General features: G+C 34.3%; 2 protein-coding genes across 2 annotated transcripts; one reads left to right on the forward strand and one right to left on the reverse strand.

The window, feature by feature from the left end:
* The first annotated feature begins 493 nt into the window (after window positions 1-493).
* LOC123213770 (triose phosphate/phosphate translocator, chloroplastic-like) lies at window positions 494-6533 on the forward strand. The gene is made up of 12 exons (XM_044633304.1): window positions 494-1281; window positions 1565-1636; window positions 1982-2047; window positions 2235-2313; window positions 2400-2520; window positions 3168-3263; window positions 3448-3560; window positions 4135-4212; window positions 4303-4419; window positions 4823-4922; window positions 5403-5503; window positions 5875-6533. Exons 1-12 carry the CDS (start codon window positions 965-967, stop codon window positions 5899-5901), a joined length of 1287 nt encoding a protein of 428 aa, XP_044489239.1. The 5' UTR covers window positions 494-964; the 3' UTR covers window positions 5902-6533.
* Window positions 6534-7848: 1315 nt separating this feature from the next.
* On the reverse strand, window positions 7849-13111 carry LOC123213769 (pentatricopeptide repeat-containing protein At1g26460, mitochondrial-like). Its single transcript, XM_044633303.1, has 7 exons — window positions 12386-13111; window positions 10993-11215; window positions 10409-10891; window positions 9524-9730; window positions 8957-9094; window positions 8690-8879; window positions 7849-8266 (listed from the first exon to the last, which is right to left on the reverse strand). The coding sequence occupies exons 1-6, from the start codon at window positions 12997-12999 to the stop codon at window positions 8694-8696; spliced, it is 1851 nt and encodes a 616-aa protein (XP_044489238.1). The 5' UTR covers window positions 13000-13111; the 3' UTR covers window positions 7849-8266; window positions 8690-8693.
* Window positions 13112-17437: the final 4326 nt, after the last annotated feature.

Consider the following 17437-nt stretch of genomic DNA (forward strand, 5'->3'; position numbering starts at 1 on the left):
TTTGTTTCTATTTATATTTTAACAAAAATTTATCAAATTTTGAATATATTTTAAATCCTTAAAACATGACTCACTGAATCTTTAATAAAAACTTATCAAATTTTCGAAAAAAATTATGTCAAATTCAACGTAATTAACTAAGAGTAACGTAATTAGTTGAGAGTGTATCATTGAAATTAAAATTAAATTTACTTATAAAAATAAAACTATTATACATTTATCTAAAAAAAATGTAGACAAAAAAATTATTATCTATTTTAATTAATATCTCTTTATTTATTTAATTATAAAAATTTCCTAAAAATATGTGAGAAAGAGCCTTGTAATTCTAAGTAAGTGGTATGAATGTAAATAAGGGGAAGGCACAGGTGATTCATGACATCTTCTCAGTTTTTTTATGGACTGGGCCGCCGGTCAATTTATCTGCGAACTTTAATGATGCAATGGAAAAGTAAGCATGCACGTCCGTATTGTATAATTCTGGTTGCAGAAGAAACCGAAGGAACTAATCTTCTTCCCAAATAAAAAATACAGCTGCCAATTTTAAGCACTATCGAGAATCGACTCTTTAGAGGGATTCTGGTTAAAGACAAAACTCACCTAAACGAATCAAAACTCCCTGAACTAACGCCACTTCCCTTCCTTCATCACTTGCATGGCAGGCTCTTTTCATTGCTCCATTATTTAAATGCTTGCTTCTACTATTTTAAAGATGCTTCTCAATTTACAGATTCGTTTAAACATGGGGTCTTTTCTTTTTAGCACTTACTTAACTTTCAACTCTAACCTGTCCCAAAGCAAACAGTCCATGCACACTCTCTCTCTGTTATCTCCGCTTTATCTTAGCTCCAATTCTCGATTTCACCGTCAGTGCTCGGTTTTAAATCCTTCAACTTAAACGTCTTTCACCAAAACTTAGCTAGAACCTCTTTTGATCTTTTCGTTTTCTTTTTTCTGATTTTTGATGGCTTCAGTTACTAACCCACTTCACTTTTCGATCAAAACTCCTGGAATATCTTCGCTCTACCTATCAAAGAGCAAGGTTTCATCATCCACTGATGTTCAACTTAGAACTGGGTCACTTGCTTCGAAATCTACGCGCCTGGAGTTTTCACCGTTACCTGAGAAAAAAGAATCTCCTTTGAGGGTTAATTCCTCCGGCGGATGTTTGAGATTTACAGGCTGGAGTCAACAGATAAGGCAGCGAAGTACCGTTGACTTTCCGGTTGTTTCAGCTGCTGCAGCGGATGCAGATGGTTGTGAGATTGAAATTTCTGATGGGTTAGAATCGTTACTTGGTTTATCGTTTGTTGTGTTTTGGTTTTTGTATTCTTATTCCTGTTTGGTTGCTGAGAAAGAAATAGGCTATATTTGACAGTGAAATAAAGTTTTGGCTTTTTAGTATTTAATATTGTTTTTCACCGTTTGATTATCTGTATGATCCATCTAAGAGAAAAATAGGTTGTATATTTTTTTCGTATACCTTATTGCAACCAAGATAGAAAAGCTCTGTTATTTGACTTTCTGTTAAGGTTTGATTTTATATTTTTTAATGCGACTGCAGGTACACAAAGCCTTCTAAGAGCTTTGGTGAGAGATTTCCTGCATTGGTTACGGGCTTCTTTTTCTTTATGTGGTAAGCTATTACATTACTATTTCTTGTAGAATCATATTCTTTATTCGAAAATTTGATAGAAATCTTCTAAAATTTTTTTTATCTATTTTACAGAAATTCTTCTAGATTTTTTTTTAAATGGCACCTTTTACTGGTACGCCCGGTATATATCAAAAGACATGGAAAATTTTGCTTTTGAAGACAACAAAAGTACTTCCAAATCATTTTTAATTATTGTGTACAAGAACATAGTCGTCCTTTGGTTGTGCTTCCATTCCAGCTTACATTGCAAAACTATGTTGTTATATGTTTCTGTTTACATTATTGTTAAACTCTGGATGTTACTGGTGTTTTTTTTTTCTACAGGTACTTCTTAAATGTCATCTTCAATATACTCAACAAGAAGGTCTACAATTACTTCCCATATCCGTAGTATGTCATCCTTATGGATAACTTAATTGTTTTGTCACATTTGTGGATTTAATTTTTATGTTACACCATTTGCAAAAAGTGGACAAATAGCGTTTAATCGTTTCATTTCTCTATGGATCTCATAGCCTTGGCTTTTTCTAAATTCTATTATCCCTTCATAACTGTACAGAATTTCTCCTTTCTGCAGTTTTGTTTCTGTTGTACATCTTCTAGTTGGAGTTGTATACTGTCTTGTTTCTTGGGGTGTTGGTCTACCCAAACGTGCTGTAAGTATCAGTTCCTGACTCGCTGTCTTTGCTCTTCGAGGTGAATTCTGGTGTGCCCTTGTAATATAGTTTTCTTTTGTAACCAGCCAATTGATAAGGAGCTGTTGTTACTATTGACACCGGTTGCACTCTGTCATGCCCTCGGACATGTCATGTCCAACGTATCATTTGCCACTGTTGCTGTATCTTTCACTCACACCATTAAAGGTATAAAAAGTTCAAGATAGGGAAAAAGCATCTTACTGAAGCTAATTTTGTATCTTCTAATCAGTATGACTTATCTGTAATAATGCAAAACATAGACATAACTTTCTATGTGCACCGATTCTTTTTATAAAACATGAAAAGCACGATGATTATGAGACTGCGCTTCAAGTTATTGATGCCCATTTTTAGCTTAGTACCTGTCCAGTTGTTATGCAGGCTGGATTTTTTTGAAATGGAGGTGTATTGGTACTTTAGTGGCATACTTTATTAGAGGTGCCCATCCACATGTATTTTGTATTTTGAGTGAAAACATTTTCTGCTTCTTATCTATCTTGTGGATAAATATATTTTTGATATTTGGTCATTGTTTTATCATTTGTAGTTTCAATGCCGTGGAAAAGCCTTTGAATTCTGTTTAGGTAAAAGGTTATCAAATGAACTATAAAAGCTGAGTGTAGCTAGATACAATTACTGAGAGCTTTTCAATATTTTTTATTTTCTTAAACTGACTGTTATATTTCATGTCTTATGTGTAGTAAGCTGAACTTTGTGCTCTTGCCTTTCCTTTGGCCAGTGCTCAGTATCTTTATGAAGTTTGAGTAATGGTGGTTTATTCTCACTTAAAATCTCACGATGTTCTTTCACAGCTTTGGAGCCATTCTTCAATGCTGCTGCTTCTCAATTTGTTTTAGGCCACCAGATTCCTTTGTCCTTGTGGTTATCATTGGCTCCTGTTGTTATTGGTAAATCTCAAACTATTATCTTCTTCCATCTGCTATCTTCTCTCTTTGTTGAAATATGGCAGCCTAATTTCATACAACTTTGACTTTTGAAATATATTACTAGTTCCCTTGGATCTGTATATAGTCTGAAATCTTCTCAAATATATTTATTTACTTAATAATCGATCTGTTACTCTCTCTTTAGGTGTTTCAATGGCTTCACTGACTGAACTTTCTTTCAACTGGACTGGTTTCATCAGTGCAATGATTTCAAACATTGCATTTACTTACAGAAGTATCTATTCAAAGAAAGCAATGGTAAGCCTTGGAAGTGGAATTCTTGAATAATATTTTTGTATCACGTGTACTATAAATGTTGCCAGGCTATGAGGCTCATGCCCTGGTTATGTTAAAATGCATTTTAGCCTAATATATATAGGTGAATGATATGGCTTCTCACTTCCCTTCCTCTATAAATTTTTTAAACCATTGGTTATCCTCATTTTCTAATATTCTTAATCAGTTGTATCTTGAAATTTCTTCTAATTGAGAAATCATCCTCTGGAGATGTATGACTCTGAATCTGATGATCCCTTCGAATAACTTTAATAAATGTGTATGAACTAGTAACTGAATGAGTCAACTCCCGTATGTTGTCTGAGCAACCCTGCAAGACCAACCATAAATGCAATGTATTTTAAAGGCAACCATACGACCAACAGATAAGGTTTCTGAGAAGAGAGTTTCTAAGATAGATTAATCAACCTTTTTTTTGCATATTTGTCCTTGTTAAGATTCAGTATCTCTATTGTATACTTCCTGCATATTGGGCAACATCTTCATTTTTCTTTTTCCTTTTCTAATGCTCTATATTGTGGACAAATTTTAACAGACAGGTATGGACAGTACAAATGTGTATGCTTACATTTCAATAATTGCCCTCATCGTCTGCATCCCGCCAGCAGTACTTGTGAGTCTCATGGAAACCAGTTTCAGACATTCTTTTTGTCTTGTTTAAACTCTGTTTATCTTACCCCCAGTTGTCTAAATGTGAATTCAGATTGAGGGCCCCCAGCTGATGCAATATGGTTTCAAGGATGCAATTGCTAAAGTGGGTTTAACCAAATTCTTATCTGATCTGTTCTGGATCGGAATGTTTTATCATTTATACAATCAGGTATGTAAATAGAAAAACATTTCCCTGTTCATTGAATCCAGTGAAAATAAATCTGTGGCCATTTTGTTTTACTTGATGTTCACTCTCTTATTTCTCTGTTAGCGCATGCCATGCCATACTGGAAGGTCATAACTTCATATATTGTTCAATGTCTAATATGTGTAATGACACCCTTCAAAAGATCTGAACTTCAAAAACATGAAATTCTGTGACAGGAGTAGCAGTTACTAAATTCTGGATGATTCCTTTCTATTTGAGACATTATTTCAGCTAACATCACTTAACTAAGTCTAAAACTTGATGACTATGTTAATAAACATGTGCCACCATCTTTTTATGTGAAGTAAAAATTGTTTGTTTTGCTGCCGAACCTTTTAATTTACTCTTGAGCTTATTGTTGCAGGTTGCAACTAACACATTGGAAAGGGTTGCTCCTCTCACACACGCAGTTGGAAATGTTCTAAAGCGAGTCTTTGTTATTGGTTTCTCAATTGTTGTATTTGGTAATTATTCTATTGCCTCCTCTTACATGATTTATAGACAGATGTAGACAACCAAGTTTCTGTTGTAACAGAAGTTTTTTGAGGTAAGAGCTTGTAGGGTTATTACACGTTTGAGTCCTGCATGTTAGTAGGTCTGAAAAAGGCCATAGAAAGAATTACAGAATGGATTTCTGTGTATGCCTTAAGTAACTAACCATTGGCCACTGAGCAAGGATTCCTCATTGGTATCTACCATATAGATGCCATGTTAAATTGCGGTCTAAATCATTTAAGTAAAAAACAGATACCAATAAGCAAAAAATTCAAAAAATACAAAAATCAAGGTATTCATCTATGCATTTGTCATGTGAAACTGTCTATATATTAAGTACCTCCAAAGAATCTGAAATATGCCGCCTGTGCTGGTGAAGGGGCAGGTTTGTTGCACCTTTAACCACCTTGATATTATCTCTACATTCTAATGGTTGCAAAATTGTGCAGGCAATAAGATCTCCACGCAAACTGGGATTGGTACTGTTATAGCAATTGCAGGTGTTGCCATCTACTCCCTCATAAAAGCAAACATGGAAGAACAAAAACGAGTATGATCTGATAAACCATAGTCTTCCATTTCTAACATATCTTTTTCACTGTATCTTTTATTCAAGTGAGTTGAGACTTAGAGCCATAGGTTGTACACCCTTTTGCATAAGAATTGTTGTACTGCATGTGGTTATCATCAGTGAGCATTATTTCATGCCATTGGTGGATCTATCTTCAGATAGTCAATTGTCATAGGTCTCAAATAGTTTTATGACAATCCTAAGGCCAGCTTATGCTAATACTCACCCACTCACCAGTATTTTTCAATCTGAGCAACTACAAGCTTCACCAATATTTATACCCAGATTATGCTTAACGATGTTCTCAATCTGAACATTGCTCTACTAATGAATTTTGCCAACTGTTTCAGAAAGCTGCCTTGACTGGTGCTTCATAGGAGGAAATGATTAGTTTGAGTAGAATGCAGAGCTGTGTCTTAATGAGAAATAAAGAAGATCCGCATTATAATGTTGGAGGAGGAATCTTCAGAACCAGACTTACAAGTTGATAGTAGCAGCAACTGATTCGGAAAAGCAGTGAACAATGAGATATCGAAGTCTTGAAAATGGCCTTATTCAGTTACAAAAAATAGGATATGAACTCATTTTGGATTTTAATTAAGGCGAATGCCACAAGTCAAATATAAATTATTTATTGCGCAGCTATTTATGTGTCTCACTCTCACACTTTCTGCCTTTCATATCCTAATAAATCCAACCTCTGCAATCGTGACTGAATCATGATAATGGCTATTGGGTACTGTTCAAATCATTTCAAATATGATATGGCAATCAAATAATCACAAATTACATAAAAATCAAATCAAATCTTCAACCTTTGTGTTGAGATATTGTTGAGATATTGTATAGATAGTGAATCATAGATACTCATATAGAATAGGAATGCTATAATATCCTTCCTAAACTTAGATAGAAGTAGTTAATAGTCTTCCTAAATTAGCTATCCTAATATCCTATATAATTGTAATTCTATTGAACATGAAAAATAACAGAAAATTATATTCTTTCATGGTATCAGAGCCTAGTTTTTAAAATTTCTGTTCCGGCGAATCAAACCCCCTTTCTCCACTGTTTCTCCGATCACTGTGCTTCCATCATTTTTCCGGTGATCGTGCCTATACCAGTGTGATCAAGATTCTCTCGCCGACACATCCGTCAAAGCAACCTTTTCCGGCTGTTTCTCCGATCACCGTGATTTCATCATTTTCCGGTGATTGTGCTCACACTGGAGGGATCGGAATAGTCTCGCCGTCAATCCCGTCGAAGTCCCGTTGTCGTTCGCCGTTGCACGCGCCCACACGCGCCGCCTGTCTCCTCGACATCTCCGTCGTCGATCTCCTGTTCCGGCGAACGTGAAACGACACCACCCTCTCAGTCGGACTCAGACGATACCGGCGATTCCATCCGTGGAAACTCCGCGGCCATCCGACGCCGGAATAGCTCGCACGCGCTGGCCGTTGTTCGTGCTCCGACTGTGATCTCCGATCTGCTTCTCCGGAGAGCGTGCTGCCTCACCGTCGGCACTGTCAGTTACAGAAAGCTCCGGTGATCCTCCTCCGGCCATCCACGCGCCGTTCTGTCACCATTCGCTTCTGTTATCGCCAGAAATCAATTTCTGCAGATCTTTCTCTTCTCTTCAGACTGTGAGTCTTCTACCGGCGTCATCTTCGAGAGCTTTTCAGCGTTTCTACTCAGATGGATGTTCCACACTCTTCTAATAATCAATCTCAACCATCAGTGCTGATTATGAAGAATATCTCAAATATCAGACATCGAAACAGTCCTCATCCAACATTGCTTCTAGTGCACATCCAGGTCACCCAACCATATGCTTTACTCAGTCCTTTTCTTATGGACCGTGGGTTCTCAATTCTGATGCTTCTGACCACATCTCTAGACCGTAGTACGAGACGGACGATTGGTACAGGACGTGAGTCACAGGGTCTCTATTTGTAACAAGCTTGGTGCATATGATTTATATGCTCCAGTTTGAGGGGGAGTGTTGAGATATATTGAAATATTGTTGAGATATTGTTGAGATATTGTATAGATAGTGAATCATAGATACTCATATAGAATAGGAATGCTATAATATCCTTCCTAAACTTAGATAGGAGTAGTTAATAGTCTTCCTAAATTAGCTATCCTAATATCCTATATAATTGTAATTCTATTGAACATGAAAAATAACAGAAAATTATATTCTTTCACTTTGAAATGCTGCCGAGGAAGGCTTCACACTAAGACAACAACGAAAGAACATATACATTTTCACCTATGACAATATTCCCGCAAAATTTCAATCATGTAATGCTCTAAACATCTTAAAGTAAAACCAGCTATTAATTTATTATATAGAAAATATGGGTTAAATAAACAGGCCACCGAAAGGACAAATTAAATATATAAAACAAGAGCATATATGCTCTAAGCATCTTTAAATATTTGGGATGGTACTAAAATTATTGAACAATATGGGAAATCTATTGGATTGGCATTTCACTACCTTGCAAGTGTTTTCCCAAAAACACTACAGGCATAAACAGGTGAAATTTTATATATTGCTGTAGGAGGGTTATGATCCTAGCATTAACTAAAAATTGATAACAATCAGATAATTTACAAAAAAAAAAAAAAAAAAGATGAAGGCTTGTCAAAAATAAAAGATGTTGAACATGCAAATTTGTGGAACATCAACATCCTCATCATTGAGAATTTCGAGACTGAGAAATGAAAGCCAACCTGCAATATAAAAAATAAACATCAAGGTGTATCCAAAGCATGGCTGATACTAGAATATCCAGGGCACTAAGCACATGGATTCCAGAAATTGACAGTGGACTTTGGCATCAAAAAGACAAACATCAGAGATTATACTGTCTTGCTGACAAGAATATTGCAATCTACGGTAACACCCTACACCTATATAGTCAGGTAACTTATGTGATAAAAAACTTCAAGCAGACAGCTCCAAAAGTGTTTAAGATCAGAACTAACTTTTAGGGTGCTAAATGAAAATTCTTAACTGGTATAGTCTAAGCAGAATAGTCTGATATATAGTTGATCAACATACATAATGTCTGCTAAAAAGACTGCGTAAGCAACAAGAACTGCAAACCACCCAGCTTTGACATTGTAAGTTATTCAGCATGCATCAGAACTTACTTTGTTAGGCATATTCAGAGCTGTACTGGAGATTAAACAGTATGTTCCTACGATTCTCTGTGCCCATTCGAATCTCAAACTTTTTGGCCAGGACATCAACCTTGTCATCACTTTCATAGTCCATTTCTCGTAAGCATCGCCTTCTAACCTTCTTTAGAGTTTCTTTTGATGGTGAAAATCCAGCAGTTACCTGCCAAACAGATACATGTGATTTTAATTCTGTAGACCCCACACAAAATCAAAGAAACAGACATAACACCAGCTTACCATGTCATCAATCACAGCAAGAGCAGCTTTCTGATCTCGGTTGATAAGATGGGCCTCAACAAGGAAAGAATATGACATTGCATTGGGTTTAACACCCAAACTTACTAAGTGCTCAAACACCCTTGAAGCCTCAAATGTCTGCCATAAAGAAGTGCATGCATTTTCAATTCAAGACTCAGCAAATTAAACTGGGAATTGATATGTTAGTTCAATTTCCACGCAGAGCAAAGAAATAGATGAAAATGTATTTGACCCAATTTCCACAAGAGCATACATATGGACTTTCAGGAGATATTATGCCATTTAATCAACCTCAAAACTTAAAATCCTGAAATTTTATCATGACTCTAGAAATTTTTTAAAATATAAATAATCATACTTTGAAAATTTATAAAAAATACAATATCTTGGGAGGAGAGGGGAGAATAGTTTCTCAATGAATTCCCACAAGTTTAAAATAAGTGTGCACACAACTGTACTGGAGGATGCACATTTGAGATCACATGCGTAAATATTTGTGTCAAAGTTAAGAGTTAGAGCGAGCAAAAAGGCCCAAAGCATATGCACCTTCTTGAGCTTCCCAAATGCATACATTAGAGCATTGTATGAATGAATGTCCGGTGTCAACCCAAAAGAAGTTCCAATTGCCTCAAAAGTTTGGTAGGCACGGTCAAGGTCCCAAATATTAGCACAACCCAAAATTATACAGTTTAGAGCAGCAACAGATTTGTAAGGAGGATCTGCCTTGCTCAAATTCTCAAGCTGAAAATACACCTGGGAAAATTTTAACAACGTATAGTTAGAACCAAGCTGCAATACACTAAATAAATGAAAATTCTGCTACCTCTACATCATTACTACAAATCAAAAGTGCATAATCTCTTCAAGAGAAATCTAATACAAGCCACTAATTACTATAAATATATCAGATCACAAAGTTCAAGAGAACTGTAATAACAGATCTTAACAAAATGTAAGGGATCAAAGTAATGGCAGAAGAAATAGCAACCATCAGTCTCTTTTCTCATTAAAATTAATGGCAAATTTTATTTTATATCTACATTTTTTTTTCTCATTAAAATTATGGTTATGATAGAACCTAATATGCATTTTTTTTCTCATTAAAATTGTTGTTATGATAGAACCTAATATGCAGACCTACAGAAAGAAAAAGATAATACATGATGTTCACCATGTGTAAAACTTAATGCTTGGAAGAACAAAAACCAATGCCAAAATTACACATATATAAATCTAATAACCAAGAACGAAACAGAAGCAAAATAGTAATAACAACAAATAACAATATTAAAGATTGAGCAGGTGGTTGATATTTTGTTTTTGATTCAGAAATATTGTAATTCATATGAATTTGAACTAATTGGTGATTCACCATATGATGGGAAAGTCATAACAATCTGATTCAAGGTCAAAAAGTATTTTATGCAATACCGAGTCCAATGTCTCAAAACCCTTCTTGGAGCAAGCAACAACCAATGGATTTAATGAGGTAAATGGTGAGAAAAGTTCCTCCCCTACGTAGTTGTTGGAATTCCCATAGGCAGTCTCAAATTCATGCAAGGTACTAAAAGCCCTTTGAAGATCACCCAATGATGCATGAGCATAAATTTTTCCAAGATAAGATTCAGGGTTAGGGGCCTTCTTTTGACGCAAAGAGCGTCGTAGGATAGCCCATGATGCATCCAATAGTGTTTGACTGTAGGTCCTTCCTGCAGTTCCAAGCACTGACACAACCAATCCTTCATCTACAGAAAGCAGAGCAGGGGGCCTTGCATTCTCACCCTGAGCTATCCATTTGGCCATAAATTCCAAGGCATAAAATGCTAACCTGCTGTTATCTTCTTGAGTTGCAACTTCTGCAATATAATTACACATGATCCAGGTTGGACAGAGTGCTTTGTTTTGATCCATAGACTGACAACACCCAGAGGAAAAAGTCATTTTATTAAATATTAATCAAAAAGTGCACCTCCTTTCATGTGATGATTTAAGTACCAAGGAAATCAGTCATGTACCTTGCACTTCTCAATGATGGATACCAGAGTATCCAGCCTGCCCTTGGTAACGCAGCTTTGCACACATTCAGCAAACACTTTCATAGACAACATATAACCAGATTTCAAGGCCATATCAATGTATTTCAAAGCAGCATCAATCTGGTCTGTTAAAAATAGCATGCCAATGACTAGGTCATATGACTCATCATCAGGCAGAGATTCTTTCTTACTTTGCAGCATCCTGATTACAATAAAGCAAGGTTGATTCATCAAAATTTAACACAGATGTGAACATTACATGCAGGAGACTGATTCAAAGACTGAAGAGAAAACCTAGAAAAATTACTGGAATGACAAAATCAATTACATGATTAAACAAACAGCCAAAAAGCAATATGAAATCCCTAATATCAGATCAAACCGTGATATAACCTTCTTTAGACCAAAAACTATCCCATCCACAGAGTTGAGGTACAAAATATAAAATCAAAACAGACAATGCATACAGAGATTAGGATTCCATGGAAAATTCACCACCGTAATGAGCCATTCTGAAGCTTGAAATTACATGGTTTTATACATTTTATGATTTTAATTTTTACCATCCGAGAGAAGGGAAGAAATGAACACACTTTCAGGACACATTTACATCAAGCACAATCACCACATCACACTCCCTAGGGCTCCAGAAATTTTCATTTCTTTCCAGGTTCCTTTTTCTTTTGATTATTACAATTTTTTTAGTGAAAGTAGTTGATTTTCTGCAGCCCTACATGTTGTTTCAGCCAACCACAGCAAAGTAGTTTATATTTTCACCAACCAAAGTCATGTTACAGCATACTATTGCCATTATTAATCTTATCAAAAAGACACAGTAATAGACTAATCTTCACCCTACATACCAACAAACACAACTATAAATGAATGTTAACATGAATATCCATATAAAATGCATAAATGAGGGTAAAAAGGGATTCCAAATGGTGTAATTTGTCAGTGACATTCCCTTTTGAAATCGAAATAATAATGGTTTTAGATTCCATTTGCAAGGACTCCCATTCTTACATTTTTATCTAAACTTTTTTTTCTTTTTGGTTGAATGCAAATACAAAAAAAATAAAAATGAAAGATGGTAATTTGTGCTGATATGGAAACGATTTGCAAGCTATCTTATCAAAATTAATTTATGGATTGTGATTCTGTGATCAAGAAAAAGAAATTCGTGATTCATATCCTATGTCTTTTAAAACAGATGTTCTCATTCAATTAAACAAGGGAAATAAGAATTCACATCAAACTCATTACAGCAGAGGCCTTACCATAAAGATACAAACCAATATAAATTCAAATGTAATGTATATATTCAAACATATCAATCAAAATGCAGTGCAAAAAAAAAACACAAGCTAACCGTTGGAGCAACTTCTCAGCAGCTTCGGTCTCTCTGGCATGGTACATAGCTTTCAAGACCAAATTAAACGACGCTGTGTTAGGCAGAATAGCAAAATCCTCCATCTGGGCCACTAAATCAAGCAAATCGCCAGCACTAGCGCCCATCATCAGATTAGCCCTCAAGTAATGATTATACAAATTAACATCCGGCTTGTTGGGCTTCCCATTCTTGTCTAAACTCCGAATCCAAAACTCAAAGAGTTGCTTCATATCTGACCACCTTTGACTCGTCATCCAATCAGCGAAAGTATTCATTAAGGCCCCCACATCAAGTGTTTGTGATAATACCTGAATGCGTGGAGCGGCCATGTTCTGAAGGAAACCTAAAGGAATAAGGGACTGAGCCACAGAGGCTGAATTGGCAACCGGGTTCCGCCAGTTTTCGTTGTATAATGGGCTACCAGTGGCTGGGTTTGGCGGGAGAGGAGATGGCTCAGTTGACTCAACGAGTTGGGGTTGTTGGGAAAGGAAAGTGAATGTAGAAATGGAGATAGAATTGAGTTTGACATTTGGGTTCAGGGTTTTAGAAAGAAGGGTCTTGGTTCGAGTGAAGATCGACATTTGAGAAGCCATTCATCCAAGTAAAGTGAAGCAGAGTTTAGTTAGGGTTTTGTGTTGTTGAGTTCTCAATCAAGAATAAAAGATTCATTTCATCTCACCCACGTCCGGTGAGTGGCATATTGGAAATTACGGGAAAACGAAGACTCTGTTTTTTTGGGCCATTGGGCTCCAGCTTCGGCAATAACGAGCTTTCAATGACCCAGACCCATTTATTTTACTTACACTGAATGAATTCAAATTGATTTGATTAATCTGTATACATAATTTTATATTAAATTTAATTCAAAATATTTTAATTATATAATAATATATTATTTATATACTCATAATTATGTATATATAATTTTATTATAAATTAAATTATACATTGAAGGATTGAGTTGGTATTGAGGCTATGGGTAGATTCAAGCCGAGCTCGAGCTCATTTGAATTCGAGCTTAGCTCGGTTCACATATAGTTGAGCTTGAGCTCGTCGAGCTTGTGAAAGTCAAGTTTAAACTCGATTTAAATTCGATTCGACTCATTTTTCGTTAATTAAAACAATATCGTTTTAATATATATTGATCAAAATGACGTCGTTTTGTATCAAAATTTTTAATTAAAAAATCTGACGAGTAGGTCGAGCTTAGCTCGGCTAGGACAGCTTGTTTTGGACCTTTTTGAATTGAGTTGAGTTTGAGTTTGAACTAACTTGATTCAAATCTAACCTTAATTGAAGCTTATACGATTTATATGTAGACACAATAATGAATCATGTCATGTCAGATCAAATTTAATATAATTTATTGTATCAAACCTAATCTAATATGATCTGTTTTACTTATGCGATATATTGTGTCATGACCCATTGATTGGCAAATCTTACAGATTGTTCTAACCCACAAGTATGACAAGACTCATGAATCATACTTCTATGGACCTGAAGAGTTTGTCTGACCATTTATTATTTTGTTGGTTCTTGAATTTTAAGACCCCAACAAGAACCATAATTTTGTGAACCATACCCTTACCAATCATGCTAAATTTAAAGAGGGATGGCTTACCATTCATTTTGACTCTTTTGATATGTCTAATTTGTAAATAATAGCTGAAGGCCCCATTATAAAAAAGAGAGAAAGAAGGGATCTTTATTCTTTGCTTTTGTGATTTGTGGTCCAATCGAAAGCTCCTGATCAAATCAAAGTGAGGCTCCAAGGTACCACAGAATTTGCCTACGGCACTTCCAATTTCTTTTCTCGGCCCTTTTGGCAAAACTTTTACATTTTACAAAAGGGTTTTTTATATTATGTTTCTTCTTCCATTTATTTATCAAATTTTACTTCCATTAATATAAATTACAACCCCACTCCTCTGCCTTTAATCTTCCCTTTTCTTCACCTATTTCTATTTCCAGTCTTTCCCCTTTCCTTTTTGTTAATGGATAATTCATCTTTCATTGAATCTCGAATATGTACTAATGATATGATTTCTTTCATACAATTTAGAGCCTTTAAATTATGTAATAAGGATAAGGGTTTGACTCGCCTCTGATATCTACTATTAAGTTTTATAAATAATATAAAATATGTATAGATAAAATATAAGATCTTTAATATGATTAAATTTAATAATAAAATATGATTACATCTATGGTATAACTATTAATTTATACTATAAAGTATGCATGCTTAATATATGTTAAGTTTGTCTCTCTTAGCTTTCTTTGTGTGTGTCTCGTCACATGCCGTTTTAGTGGTCTATTTATATTTACAAAATTTAACGAATATCAAATTATTCATACTTTAAATATGATTATACAAATGTCTTCTTATCATAATTAAACTAAAAAAAAAAATTCATAATAATAAAAAAAAAAAATCTTGATTAAAATGAGAAAATAAGTTTCCCTTCAATTCACACAAGACTAGTCATTGGCCATATTTGCTTCGGACTCGTTTCTTAAAATAACATTTTTTAAAAAAATATTTCGTGTCATATTCTCTTTATACTGAGTAGAAAACGTTTAAATTTATTTTTTTCTAATCGACAAGCCATAAATTTGGAATCAATAATAAGAAATATACGTTGGTTTTGTTCTCTCTATATATTGTTTCTCTTGGTACACATGTTAGTTATAATGTCACCATTGTGCTTCGCTTGCAATTTTGACAAGGGCTTGAGTGGCCTAATATTTTATGAATAAATACATTAACTTAATGAAGTTGACATATTATTTGTGCATCCAGCCAATAATAAATGTCACAATCTTCCCCATTATAGGCCAACACTTAATACAGACTTTCAATACAATATATATACAAACAACAACCGATGAACATTTCATCAATTCCCCTCACGGTAAAGCACAACAAAACTGTTGTTATTATTATTATTTTTACAAGTTATTTGTTTTCAATTAGAAGATACATGGATGAGTGAAAATCATGATGGGCTGGCTGATGGTGGGGTGGTGATGATGCCTTGGAACATAATTATAAGTGGGTTGGAAGGCTGGAACCAAATTCAGAGGCATTATTATTGAAGCAGCCTGTGCCAGAAAAACAGGGTAAATTGAATTCTTTTATTATTAAATATTTGTCACTGTTACAAGGGGATAGATTTCCCACCCAGGATTTTACGTGTTTCTAGAGTTATATTAGTAAGTTTCGAAAAATTAAAAATTTTATTCATAAATTAATTAAAATTAAAATTTTATATTAGAGATATGAATAAAATTGTATTTTATTAATAATATTAAAAAATATATAAAATTTGTTATATTTCACTTAAAAAATTTAGAAAAAAAGAAATATGATTTTTTAAAGTTAAAAAATTTTAAATAGGAATAAAGTTATTAATTTTTAAAATTTATAAGAAAAAAATAATAAATTTTAAAATTTTTTAATATTATTTATAAAATAACGTTTATCCCTATTTCTAATAAAAAAATTTAACAGTAATTTAACTTTGGGTGGAACTTTAAATTTTTTAAACTTTATGTATACGACTTAGAACATTAAAACTTGGGTGGAGAATAGTCATTTGGCCTTGCTAATTTTGTAAATGTTCAATTATCTAAAATAAGTTAAATTATTTTTTTAATGGACATAACCTATCTTCACTGCATACATACAGGAATTTCACTATTCAATTAATGGGTGGGGGCTTGCTAGCTTGTAGGGTCAATCTGTCGAATCTATGAACGGTTAGGGTTTAACCAGTAAGAGTTTATTTAAGATTTCATTTAAGAATAAAAATTTTAATGGGTTTTTTTAAGAATAAAAATCTTCATATGACTTATGGATTTCATAGTTCAAAAAAAAAAAAAAAAGAATAAAATGATTAGAACTCAAGTATGTATTGTTAGTTTGGTGATGTAGATGAGAAAAAAAGGTAATATACAACAATTGTAAATTGACTAATTGGTTGCATTGTTAAAACCAAATCAAATCAAATCATGTTAAAACAATATTGATCTCAAATTCTAAATCATTCAAGGCCAACCTTTTGCATTTGGGTATTACCCAAATGGGTTAAGTTACGAAAAATGTTTTAGAAGGAATGTCAAAACCAAATAAAAATAAGCTACAAACTTCCCAACAAATCTTGAACTTATCCCCTCTGCCTCAATAACATGTCAGTTGAGTATTTATACTATTCACTGAATTTAGATGTATTTTCATTCTTTCTTATTGTCTTTTTGTATATACGTATGAGATGTTAACATTAGTACAATGAAGAGTATAACTATAAGATGTGAACTCATCTAAAGGGCCAAGATCAGGAGTCAAAATTTGCATGCTGGGGAGGGTTAAGCTGGCAGCTGGCTGCCGATTCATGACAAAAGCAAATATTTTGGAAGCAAATTTGATGAAGATGAGGAACCAAATTGGAAAATATAAATAGGAGATAGAATACCAACCTGTAAAACATGGAAGATTATCGAAAATTGAAATGAAGCACCAAAATGAGATGCTGATATTCCAGAAGAAAAGCTGAAAAAAAGGAAAGAAAGAAAGAATGGACAAGAATGGACAAGCATAAGTGACAGCACATTGAGAATGGATAAGCAATGGAGAGTGTTCATGGTAGGGCCCTTAGCTTTACAAAACCAGGCTTAAACTTAACCCAACCTGGCTCAACTTTTGATCCTCCACATGAGTTTATGACCGTTTGAAACAAAGAACAGAAAATACTCATCAACACACACACATACATGCACAATCTGTCAAATAAATGACAAAGCTTTTCACTCTTGCTCTACTTCCGAGAATTCTCTCTCCTTTACCCTTTTGTAAACAACATTAAAAAATAATATTCCCCAAAAAAATATTAATTATAATGATCTGTTTCTGTTTGTACTAATAAATAATTACTAATAAGCGCCAACAACAGATACAGACACCCACCTTCACCACCCACCGTCCAATTCTTATACCTCTCTAGAAATCTCCATCTCATCGCATCACTC

Source organism: Mangifera indica, chromosome 4, assembly GCF_011075055.1.
Source record: "Mangifera indica cultivar Alphonso chromosome 4, CATAS_Mindica_2.1, whole genome shotgun sequence".
NCBI classification, from domain to species: Eukaryota; Viridiplantae; Streptophyta; class Magnoliopsida; order Sapindales; family Anacardiaceae; genus Mangifera; species Mangifera indica.